Source organism: Dendrobates tinctorius, unplaced genomic scaffold, assembly GCF_039654945.1.
Source record: "Dendrobates tinctorius isolate UK_male_01 unplaced genomic scaffold, ASM3965494v1 ptg000151l, whole genome shotgun sequence".
Taxonomy (NCBI): Eukaryota; Metazoa; Chordata; class Amphibia; order Anura; family Dendrobatidae; genus Dendrobates; species Dendrobates tinctorius.
In genome coordinates, this window is record NW_027361818.1 from 5,500,618 (window position 1) to 5,513,539 (window position 12,922).

General features: G+C 43.9%; 1 protein-coding gene across 1 annotated transcript in view; it reads left to right on the forward strand.

Annotated features, from left to right (window-relative positions):
• LOC141049885 (vomeronasal type-2 receptor 26-like) overlaps window positions 1–10,319 on the forward strand; it is a 62,764-nt gene extending 52,445 nt beyond the window's left edge. Inside the window, exons 2-3 of the mRNA XM_073546725.1 lie at window positions 8,148–8,271; window positions 9,415–10,319. Coding sequence (XP_073402826.1) covers window positions 8,148–8,271; window positions 9,415–10,319 — 1,029 coding nt within the window. The remainder of the gene's footprint in view (window positions 1–8,147; window positions 8,272–9,414) is intronic.
• Window positions 10,320–12,922: the final 2,603 nt, after the last annotated feature.

Below are 12,922 nucleotides of genomic sequence, written 5' to 3' on the forward strand. Positions count from 1 at the left end.
ATTTAACCGTCATCTTGTTTAAGGGAACGATAATCAATACACGGTCTTAATGAACCATCTTTCTTGGCCACAAAAAAAACCCAGCACCTAAAGGTGATGAGGATGGTCTAATATGACCCTTCTCCAATGACTCCTTAATATAGATCGCATAGCATTATGTTCGGGTACTGATAAGTTGAAAAGCCAACCCTTAGGAAATTTACACCCAGGCATCAACTCAATTGCACAGTCATAACTCCTATGAGGAGGCAAAGACGCAGACTCACTCTCACTAAATACATCAGAAAAATCGGCCAAATAATCAGGAATATCATGAGACTGAGGAGAGGTGGAGAAAACAGCAGTGTCCCTAAGAACACACTGACAACCCCAACTCACCACAGACACAGATTTCCAATCCAAAACTGGATTATGAGTTTGCAACCAGGGAAAACCCAGAACAATAGTATCATGCAAATTGTGCAGCACCAAAAATTTACAATTTTCTTGGTGGTCTGGGGCAACTCACATTATCACCTGGGTCCAAAACTGAGGTTTATTCTCCGCCAAAGGAGTAGCATCAATACCCCTCAAAGGAATAGGCGTCCGCAGAGGTATCATGGGAAAACCACAATGTTTAGCAAAGTCCAAATCCATCAGATTCAAAGCTGCTCCTAAATCTACAAAAACCTTAGCGGAAAATGTGGATAAGGAGCAGATCAGAGTAATTGCCAAAAGAAACTTAGGTTGTACACTGCCCACAGCAAATGTGTGTGCAAAACATTTCTCTCGTTTAGGGCAGACAGAAATAGTATGAGAGGCATCTCCACAGAAAAAACACAGCTTATTACGCCTTCTAAACTCCTGACATTGCGCCCTAGACAAAACCCCATCACATTGCATGGGTTCAGACGTTCGTTCAAAAGGCGGCAGCGCCTCTCATGTAGTTTTACGCTCACGTAAATGCCGATCAACTTGAATGGTTAATGACATAGAATCATCAAGACCAGAGGGAACAGGAAATCACACCATAACATCTTTTACATTCTCTGATAAACCCTTCCAAAAGAGAGCTGCCAAAGGAGTAGCATCAATACCCTCAAAGGAATAGGCGTCTGCAGAGACGTCATGGAAAAACCACAATATTTAGCAAAGTCCAAATCCAACAGATTCAACGCTGCTCCAGAATCCACAAAAGCATTCGTGGGAAACGTGGATAAGGGGCAGATCAGAGTAATTGCCAAAAGAAACTTAGATTGTACACTGCCCAAAGCAAATGTGTGTGCAAAACCGTTTCTCTCCCTTAGGGCAGACAGAAATAATATGAGAGGCGTCTCCATAGAAAAAACACAGCTTATTACGCCTTCTAAACTCCTGATGTTGCGCCCCAGACAAAACCCCATCACATTGCATAGGTTCAGACGTTTGTTCAAAAGGTGGCAACGCCTCCCGTGTATTTTTACGTTCACGCAAACGCCGATCAACTTGAATGGCTAATTACATAGAATCATCCAGACCAGAGGGAACAGGAAATCCCACCATAACATCTTTTACAGTCTCTGATAAACCCTTCCAAAAGAGAGCTGCCAATGCACTATCATTCCATGTAGTAAGGACCGCCCACTTTCGGAATGTTTGACAGTATAACTCTGCAGAATCCTGACCCTGGTTTAATGCCAACAGGGTTCTCTCAGCTTGATCAACAGCATTAGGTTCATCATACAACAACCCCAAGGCTTGAAAAAATGCATCCACATTAGTCAGAATAGGATTTTCAGGTGTCAGAGAAAAAGCCCAATCCTGGGGATCGCCACGCAGCAAGGAGATGACAATTTTAGCTTGCTGCACAGAGCTCCCCGATGTGTTAGGCTTCAAGGCCAGAAATAATTTACCATTATTCTTAAAATTCAGAAATTTATACCGATTCCCAGAAAACACATCAGGAGTAGGGATCTTAGGTTCAGCAGCATGTGACTGAATGAGGTAGGTGGAAATTCCCTGCACTTCAGCAGCCAGCTGCTCCACACTATCAGACAATTGCTGAATCTCCATTAGGAAAAATAAAAATAAAATTCTCCTATGGCCCCAGAGAAAAAGAGGAAAAAATATTAAAAAAAAAAAAATTCTGACACTTTTTTTTTTTTAACAACTTTTTCCTGCTTTTCAGTACCCTAGAATCTGCGGTATGGCTCGTGATTCTGTTATGAATGGGTCACCACCGAGGAGAAAAAAGCACAACAAGCTAAGTCACAGAAAACCAGAGAGGTTGATATCTATGCAGATTGCAGATCCCTGATCCTACCACATAACTAGCAGCAGTCGTGGAGCATACCTACGATGATCCTAGACGCCTCGTCACGGCTGGATAGGAAAGGAAAGACACTGTATGCAATCTGCAAAAAACCCTACAAAATAATGTCCAACACGTCTGATAGCAAAATTAACCCTGAAGTCACTAGACTTCTCCCACTATATCAGCACTCTGAAATATTCTGAGACAGAGCAAAAAGAAGCCAAACTAGTAAGGGACAAAAAGCAAATTGGCAAATACAGATAAATAAGAGTGCTACTAGTAATGGGAATGTGGACAGAGCAGGAGACATTGCCGGTCACACATCAGGGGATCAACTGACGTGACTGAGCCCCAGTAACATGGGAACAAGTGTGGATTGTGCAGATGCCACTTCAGAGCAGCAACTGGCGGGGTTGGAGGCCAGGGGAAATACTAGAGACAGTGGAGCCAGAGGCCTAAGTGGAGCATGGTTATAAATCAGTAGTAGTTTGAATGTGGAGGGAGCAGGAGACTTTGCATTCCACACAGCAGGGGAGCAGCTGGCGTTACTGAACCCCAGTAACACCGGAGCTAGTGTTGTTCTCTGTGCAGACGGCACTTCTGAGCGACAACTGGCTGTGTTGAAGCCCAGGGATTACAGTTCAGGTGGTAGAAGCATGAACACAACAGGAGACCTGGATACTATTGCCAACCAATTATTTATTCTGGGAGAGGACTGGCAAATTCTGACGAGATCCAAGCCTTGTTCATTTTCAGAAAAGTAAGCCGGTCAACGTTATCGGAGGATAGTCGCATGCGACGGTCTGTTAGTACACCACCTGCGGCACTAAAGACGCGTTCCGATAATACACTGGCAGCAGGGCAAGCTAGCACCTCCAATGCATACTGGCTAAGCTCTGGCCATGTATCCAGCTTAGAAACCCAAAACTTGAAGGGGGAAGAGCCGTCTGGGAGTACACTGACAGGGCAAGACATGTAGTCTGTCACCATCTGATGGAAACGTTGCCTCCTGCTGACTGGAGCCGTCTGTGATGGTGTAGACATTTGTTGCGGACACACAAAACGTTGCCACATTTGGGCCATACTGGTCTTGCCTTGTGCTGAGGCGCTGCCTCTGCTCCCTCTTTGTGCAGAGCTTCCTCCACTGCCTCGACGCACAGAGCTGCTTTGTAAAACATTAGCAGCACTACTCTCGGGTGGAATGGAGAACATGATGGACTGCACCAGTGTGTCTTGGTACTCCCGCATTTTACGCTCCCGGTTCAATGGTAGTATGAGGCTTTGTAAGTTGTCCCGGTAGCGAGGATCTAGGAGGGTGTACACCAAATAATCAGCCGTGTTGAGAATGTGGGCAATGCGGCAGTTGTTTCTCAGGCACTGCAGCATGAAATCAACCATGTGCTGCAGACTCCCAACTGCCAAAGAAGCGTTGTCTCCTGCTTGAGGCGTCATCTCTGCCTGCTCTGCATCACCCCACCCTCGCTGTACATACTGACTAGAGCATTGTGTACCTCCCTCCTCTGGAGAGATGTCTTCCTCTTCCATTGACTCCTCCTCATCCTCCTCACAAAGTGTCCCCTGCCTAGGCCTTTGTGAGGAACCACGTAGCGCAGACTGTCCAGAAGCAGATGGCATTTGTGACTCCTCATCCTCCACCTCTTCCAAAACCTCCTCCCTTAGTGCTTGCAGTGTTTTTTGAAGCAGACAGATAAGAGGGACAGTCATGCTGACTAGTGCATCATCTGCACTCGCCATCCGCGTGGAATCATCAAAGGCACGCAAAACGAGGCAGATGTCCTTCATAGAGGCCCACTCAGTGGTGCTGAAGTGTGACCGGTGCACAGTGCGACTTGTTTGCGCCTGATGCAGCTGGTACTCCATTACTGCTGCCTGCTGCTCACACAACTGCTCCAACATATGTAACATTGAATTCCACCTGGTGGGTAGGTCATATATGATGCGATGTTCCGGAAGGCGTAATCGGCGCTGCAGAGCTGCAAGGCGCGATCTTGCCGTGCTGGAACACCGCAAGGGAGCGCACTCTATGCGGACCTTGTGCAGCAGTGCATCAAGATCCGGATAGTCCCTCAGAAAGCTCTGCACGACCAAGTTGAGCACATGTGCCAGACATGGGATGTGAGTGAGGTTGCCTAGGCCAAGAGCTGCCACCAGATTTCGGCCATTGTCACACACTACCAAGCCTGGCTGGAGATTCGCTGGCAGGAACCACAAGTCGCTCTCATGCTTGATGGTATTCCAGAGCTCCTGTGCTGTGTGGCTTTGATTCCCCAAAGCAATTAATTTCAGTATGGCCTGTTGACGTTTGGCCACGGCTGTGCTCATATCGGTCGTAACAGGCTCCTGCTGCGCTGTTTCTGAGGAACTTGAGTAGGAGGAGGAGTCAATGAGTACAGACTGGATTCCTGCAATCCATGGAGTTGGCAGAACACGTACAGCGCCACTCTCCAGATCTGTACCCGGCTCCACAACATTGACCCAATGGGCAGTGAGGGAAAGATATCATCCCTGTCCATGGTTACTGGTCCACGCATCGGTGGTCAGGTGGACCTTGCTACTGATGGCGATTAGTGGCGCTTGTTTTACTTTTCCCTCCACATGCTTTTGCAGGGCAGGGATGGCTTGCCTGCTGAAAGAAAAGCGGCTATGCACGGTGTATTGTGGGACTGCCAATGCCATGAAGTTCCGGATGGTGTCAGCCTCCACCAGCCTGAATGAGAGCATTTCAAGGGCCAGTAGTTTGGCAATGCCAGCATTCAGAGCCTGTGCTCGGGGATAGTTTGCCGAGTATGGCCGCCTTTTTTCCCATGCCTGTGCTACCGATGGCTGTAGAGTGGCCTGGGAGTGTGAGGATGACTGGGAACGTGGTGCTGTGGGTGGAATGTCACTGTGTCTCCTGACAACAGTGCCAGAGGTTCTTCCTTGGCGATCCTGTGAGGAAGCCGAACCAGCTGTGTGTGAGCTGGAGGAAGAGGCTCCAACACGAGCTGAAGAGGTGGTAGGTGGTGCTGTACGTTGGCCTACATCTTCAGTGTGTCTGTGTAACTCCAGCTCGTGCTTGGTCCGCACATGTTTCCACATATTTGTGGTATTAAGGTTGCTGACATTTTTCCCTCTTTTGACTATCTGATGACACAGCTTGCATTTGACAAAGCAAATGTCATCTGCAACTGTGTCAAAAAAGGACCACGCACTGCAAGTCTTGGGAGCGCCCATTTTGGCTTTTGGAAGATGAATGTTCCTAACGGATGCTGAAGTGGAGGCTACAGGCAACCAAGTCTGCCCCCTCCCTCTCCCTCCTGTTTTGGCCGTTCGGGGAATCTCTTCCTCAGAGCTGCTCCCACCACCTCCCTGTTCCTCACGCCATAATGGGTCAAGGACCTCATCATCTACACTCCCCTCTTCAAACACCTGCTTCTCCTGGGTAGTCTCGCCAGCACCGTATGCACCAGAAAGTGGCACCTGAGTCTCGTCATCATCTGATGTGTACTGAGGTGTGCTGACCATAGGCTCTGGCCCACTCGCCTCTTCAGATTTAGAGGGACAAAGCAGTTGCGCATCACTGCATACTCCCTCTTCTTCACATTCTTGAATGCTGCTTGATGGCCCCCTCTTTCAAAGCCAACAGATTCCGAGAACAGAAGTAGAGACTGTGCTGGCTCCTGTCCAGGGCTCTCTGACTGCCTGGGCACTTTGTCAGGTGGTGAAGAGACAGATGGTTGTTCTTCAGTGCTCTGGCCCTGAGAGGACGTGGAAGTCATTGAAGTCGATGCGTTAGCTGCCATCCATCCGACAATGACTTCAATTTGTTCCTTCCGCAGCAGTGGGGTACGGTGAGGTCCTACAAAGCTGCACAAAAAGGACTGTTGCCTGCTAAAACTGGGGGATGCTGACTCACTGGTGCGCGCAGCAGGCACAGAATCCCCATGTCCTCTCCCTGCAGAATCCCCACGTCCTCTCCCTGCTGAATCACCACGCCCACGCGCTTACTCCCTACCTTCTTCATCTTGGTAGACTGATAAAGATAGGCAGAAATGTACAAAGGGGGGGCTTAGTGTGCTTATTCCTGAACAGCTGCTAACAGGTATAAGAAACACTAACTTTATGAAGTGTTTGTGTGGACTACACTTTAATATGAGCTAATGTGGCCTACACAACTGTCAAATGGAGTGTTTGGTGAACTTTATTTTGTTTGTTTTTTTCAAAAAAAGTAAATGGATGTGACCAAAGATTTGAAAGCGATAGTATCACAAACTTTTTGGAGCTATTACAATGCAGGAAGGTAATCTACAATGCAAAAGATGAGGCTCCAAAAAATAGGGTAATACTAATCTGGCTGCAGCTGAAGGGCACAAGCCAGAAAAAAAGGCTCCTCTATCTACTCCTATATAGTGTTTGCAACCAACCAATGTAGATGGAAACGGATGGATGCACACTAATAGGAGAATAAAAAATGAGCTGCAATAAAAGAAAAATATGTATGAGGCAGTGATGCACGCTGAGCGGTCTACAACGAGACGTAGCTGCAGGACACACTACTCAGCGTGAGCTGCACTCACACACAGAGACCTCTCAGACAGCCGTGAACAGTGCAGATAAGTGGGCACTAGCACTGAAAGGCTGCAGAAAGGCTCCGCTGTCTACTCCTATAGTGTTTGCAACCAACGTATATGGATACGGATGGATGCACACAAATAGGAGAATGAAAAATGAGCAGCAAAAAAGAAAAATATGTATGAGGCATTGACACACGCTGAGCGGCCTACAACCAGACGTGGCTGCAGGACACACTACTCAGCCTGAGCTGCATTCACACAGACCTTGCAGACAGCTGTGAACACTGCTGCAAGGCAAAAGAAAGCTACAGTGGTGGATTATGTACCCTGGGTAAAGCACACTATGATTGTGAAAATCACTATCTCTAACTGTCCCTCACAGTCTTGAACAGCAGCCTGTCCCTAACTGAATTCACAGCAGAGTGAACCCGAAATGGTGGGGGCGGCGGCTTTTATAGTGCATCATGACATCATTTCAGCAGCTAATCACAGCCATGCCATTAGTTAACATGCCTACATGCCTAACAGGATGTGCCCACACTTCTGAGGATTGTCATTGGCTGAATCAAATCAAACTGGCTCATAGCATTAGGGGAACTTCCGATTCCGGTATTCGATATGCTAAAAGTATCGGAACTCAGTATCGGAATTCCGATACAGTGAATATCGGCCGATACCCGATACTTGCGGTATCAGAATGCTCAACACTAGTCATGAGTTATTTATGTAAGGTCATCTGTGTTTTCAGGACCACTATTCATAGAATCATAGAATCATAGAATCGTAGAGTTGGAAGGGACCTCCTGGGCCATCTGGTCCAACCCCCTGCTCAAAGCAGGATTCGCTAAATCATCCCAGTCAGATGTCTGTCCAGCCTCTGTTTGAAGACTTCCATTGAAGGAGAACTCACCACTTCTCGTGGCAGCCTGTTCCACTCATTGATCACTCTAACTGTCAAAAAGTTTTTTCTAATATCTAATCTGTGTCTCCTCCCATTCAGTTTCATCCCATTGCTTCTAGTCTTTCCTTGTGCAAATGAGAATAAAGTTGATCCTATTCTATTTAAGTCCCTTTAAAAGTCAAGGGAAAGGAATTTGGTGGAAATGTTAAACTTTCCCTCCCCATTTTCTAATTGAATTCAATACATAGCAGATGCTAAGTGGAGATTCGTAATGAAGGCTATGACATGACATTGTGTTAACGGGATTGTAATACCTTTGGTATAAAGCTCTCCATATATTTAATCATATACACATTTTATATACTGATTCTGTCATGACTGAAGTATGTTTTCATTGCAGGTACCTACTTCAGCTTGTTCTGAAAGTTGTCCTCCTGGATTTTGGAAGGCTTCTATTAGAGGACAACCTGCCTGCTGCTTCCAATGTGTCACCTGTCCTCAAGGAGAAATATCTAATCACACAGGTACTAAGAATTAAGAGGTCTGAGACCTGCCAGGAGGAATTTGAGAGGTGATGATGTCATCTTATAGTTCACATGAAGTCAGAGACTGACTTCCTGACTACTCAGAAGAAAATATATACGGGATTGGTGGTCAGACTGGAAATCACATGACAGAGCTGCCCATGAATAAAGTTTTGGAAAATGTAGAGCTGGGGAGAAATCAGCTAAAATGCTAGACCATAGCTGGTGAGTTTTTATTTAAGAAAAAAGTGCTTATGTGCTAGGAAAAAGCACCACAGTAAGAAGGGAAGAGGATGGTGTACTGTAGAGCTCTCGGTAGGAAAAAAAAACAACTCAGACAACTACAAGCATATTTTTAATATTAATGATTAAAGTTGAAAATGTTTTATATTTTTCACCATGCTGCATTTATTTTTGTTGCCTCAATGGGACTGAGCACATTAGTTGAGCTGTGGAGTCTGTTTTCGGTCTAACATCGTACACTTCCCCCATTGGTTGAGATGAGCAGGTCTGAGGCACAGACTTCTTTATCTGAGTATATTTCATATTTTTTCGTTTGGGTGGTCAAATTTTTGAGTCACAAAAATTCAAAAGAATGATATCATAATGTTCATAGAGGTTTTTGCACTCCAACAGAAAGTAAGCTTAAACCATACTGTACATACAGATTCTTTCCTATCGAGATCTGCAAATTTAATAAATTTTAAAAAAATTGTATCACTCTCTGGGGCATTGTTTGTTTTATATGTATCTGTATACAAATAGTAATTCAAGACTTTCCCCCATAATCAGAGCTGCTTTCCCCGCTGGTCTGCTCATAGCAACATCTAGCAGAGAAGTCAAATGAGCTCTGCAGACGATCAGCGGCTACTGATCAGATCCCTTGTTCACAGTTTTCCTGGTGATTCAGACATACTCAGCAGCCACTGTTTGGCAACAGCAATCATTTGACTTGCCTACTGGATGTTGATACCAACAGACAGATGGAGGACACAGTGTGGACCATAAATGATTCCAAGAGGTTTGTAGTACATTTTTTTTTCTCTTCTCAACTGCCTAGGCTCATTATTAACTTGTTTCCCAACAGTGGATGGCCCCTTAAGCTTACGTGTAAACTATTTCTATCATTCTCTTCAATTTCAGATTCTAACAATTGTCTCAAATGTCCATGGAATGAATGGCCAAATCTCCAGAAAACCAGATGCCTTCAAAAACACAAAGACTTCCTTTCCTATGAAGATCCACTCGGTGCAACATTAGCTGGCACCTCAATCTTTTCCTCTTTCATTCCTAACCTCATACTTAGGCTTTTTATCCGACATAAATCAACACCAATAGTAAAAGCCAACAACTATGTCTTAAGTTGTTTTCTTCTCCTGTCCTTGTCTTTTTGCTTCCTCAGCTCTTTGGCTTTTATTGGTTTTCCTCAGACAGAGAAGTGTCTGCTACGTCAAGCTGCTTTTGGACTGGTCTTCACTTTCTGTGTTTCATGTATTTTGGCTAAAACTATCATGGTTATGTTTGCCTTTATTGCAACAAGACCTGGCAGTGTTATGAGGAAATGGACTTATCCTCGAGTGTCCTACACAATCATTTTTAGTTGTACCTTGCTACAACTTATTTTATGTATCTCATGGTTGTCCTTAGCTCCACCATTTCAACAATATAACATAGAAAGCCAACCCACATTAATCATCATTGAATGCAATGAAGGTTCACCCATTGCCTTTTGGACTATGTTGGGTTACCTCTTCCTTCTGGCGATGACCAGTTTTATTGTGGCCTTTCTGGCTCGAAAACTTCCTGACAGCTTCAATGAAGCCCAATTTATTACATTCTGCATGTTAGCCTTTCTCAGTGTCTGGATTTCATATATTCCAGCCTCCCTCAGTGCTCAGGGCAAGTATAAGGTGGCCATGGAGATCTTTGCCATATTAATATCCAGTTGGGCTTTAGTGGTCTGCATGTTCTTTCCGAAATGCTTCATTATACTGGTCCGGCCTGATATGAACTCGAAAGGATATCTAATGAGAAGAGACAAAGATTGATAAAGGATTTACTGTTGATAACTCATAAATGCTTAAATGGGTTGTCCCATGAGAACTACTACACACCGTGTGCCCTATCAGAATCTACAGAGTGGATAGACCAACTCATCTATGAGGCAGAACAGATAGTCACTCTGTAGAATTGTTGTTTGTGACTGTCTATTCTGGTTCAAAGAGGGTGGTCTCGTGGGATAGACTCAACTTGATAAGTACAGGAGTTACTATGATTTAGCAACCCCTTTAAAAGGGAATGTGCTGTCAGAAAACGACCATTTTGTACATGAGGGATTTATGGCAAATGACTTTTATAAAATTTCTGACAATATTTTCTCTTTTCTTCATATCACAATCTGTAATAAAAAAAAATAGAAATCTCATAATTTAACCCCTTAGTGACAGAGCCAATTTGGTATTAATGACCAGGCCAATTTTTACAATTCTGACCACTGTCATTTTATGACGTTATAGCTCTGGAACGCTTCAACTGATCCCACTGATTCGGAGATTGTTTTTCGAGACATATTGTACTTCAGGTTAGTGGTAAAATTTCTTCGATATAACTTGCCTTTATGAAAAAAATGGTAATTTGGCAAAATTTTTGAAAATTTTTGCAATTTTCAAATTTTTTTATTTTGTACCCTTAAATCAGACAGTTATATCGCACAAAATAGTTAATAGATAACATTTCCCATATGTCTACTTTACATCAGCACAATTTTGGAAACTTTTTTTTGTACGGACGTTATAAGGGTTAAAAGTTGACCAACGATTTCTCATTTTTACAACAAAATTTACAAAACCATTTTTTTTAGGGACCACATCACATTTGAAGTGAGTTTATGGGGTCAATAGAACAGAAAATACCCAAAAATAACACCATTCTAATATCTGCACCTCTCTAGGTATGCAAAAACACATTCAAGAAGTATATTAACCCTTCAGTTGCATAACAAGAACTAAACCAATGTGGAAGGAAAAAATGAACATTTTACTTTTTTCACAAAAAATTTACTATTTTTTTTATTTTCACAAGAGTATTGGGAGAAAATGGACCACAAAATTTGTTGTGCAATTTCTTCTGAGTATGCCGATACCCTGTATGTGGGGGAAAACCACTGTTTGTGTGCATGTCAGGATTCAGAAAGGAGGGAGCACCGTTTGACTTTTTGAAAGCAAAATTGGCTGGAATCAATGGTAGTGTCATGTCGTGTTTGGAGACCCCCTGATGTACCTAAACAGTGGAACCCACAATTCTAACTTCAGCCCTAACCCCAACACATTCCTAACCCTAATCCCAACACGCCCCTAACCCTAATCCCAACCATAACCCTAACCACAACGCTAACCCTAACACACCCTTAACCCTAATCCCAACCCTAACTGTAATCCCAACCATAACCACAACCATAACCCTAACCACAACCCTAAACCTAGCCCGACCCTAACTTTAGCCCAACCAAAACTTTAGCCCATCCCTTACTTTAGCCAAACCCTAACTTTAGCCCAACCCTAGCTCCAACCCTAACCCTAGCCCACCCCTAACTTTAGCCCAACCCTAACTTTAGCCCAACTCTAACTTTAGCCTAACCCTAACCCTAGCCCACCCCTTACCATAGCCCAACCTTAACCCTAGCCCACCCATAACCCTAGCAACAACACTAACCCTTGCCCCAATCCTAGACCTAATGGAAAAATGGAAAAAATACTTTTTTTATTTTAGTATTTTTACCTAACTAAGAGGGTGATAAAGGGGGTTTGATTTACTTTTTTTAATTTGATCACTGTGATAGGGTCGACCATCTGAGGTAATCCATGAGAAATCATATCTATGGGTCTCATGGGAGGATAATGGAGGTCCTTGTGCATTTTGGGTATTGGGTCTCTGGGTGAGAGGTTGGATGAGTGACTTGATTCCCTCCTGCAGCCCCTCGTCCAAAGGATACCAGGCTATCGTAGGGATAGCACAGATGTATTGAATATCTTGCAAAATTTTATTTGGAGTTCTGATTTCTCATGGATTGCCTCAGATGTGATATCTTTATATCCATCTATTCCCCACAAAATAGCTGTTCATGCATTAATATTCCACTTACGAAAATATAGTGATTACACGCTGGATCTCCAGAATTTTAGTTTGGAATTGGTTTTTCTTCTCATTACAAATAATTATTTTTGCTTTAATCAAAATTATTATAAGCAAATTAATGGCGTTTCAATGGGGGCGAAATAATCCCCCTCCCTCGCCAATCTCATCATGAGTTAGTCGGAAGAATCCTATATATATATTGCTGAAAACCCATTCAGAGACCACATTATGTGGTATGGAAGATATATTGATGATGTCATCATGGTGTGGAGCTCTTATGTTTCAGACACACAAGACATGATGTCTTATCTAAATTGCAAACCTTTTAATTTGAGATTTATGGCATGTCATAATGTCACCAATATAGAGCTCCTTGATTTGACTTTGAGAGGAATACCAGGTGAACCAGTCATTACTTCCACGTTCCGAAACAACTCTGCGGGTAATACTATTTTACATGCTAGTAGCCATCACCCCAAGCATACAATCAGGAGTGTTCCTGTTGGTGAGATGATTA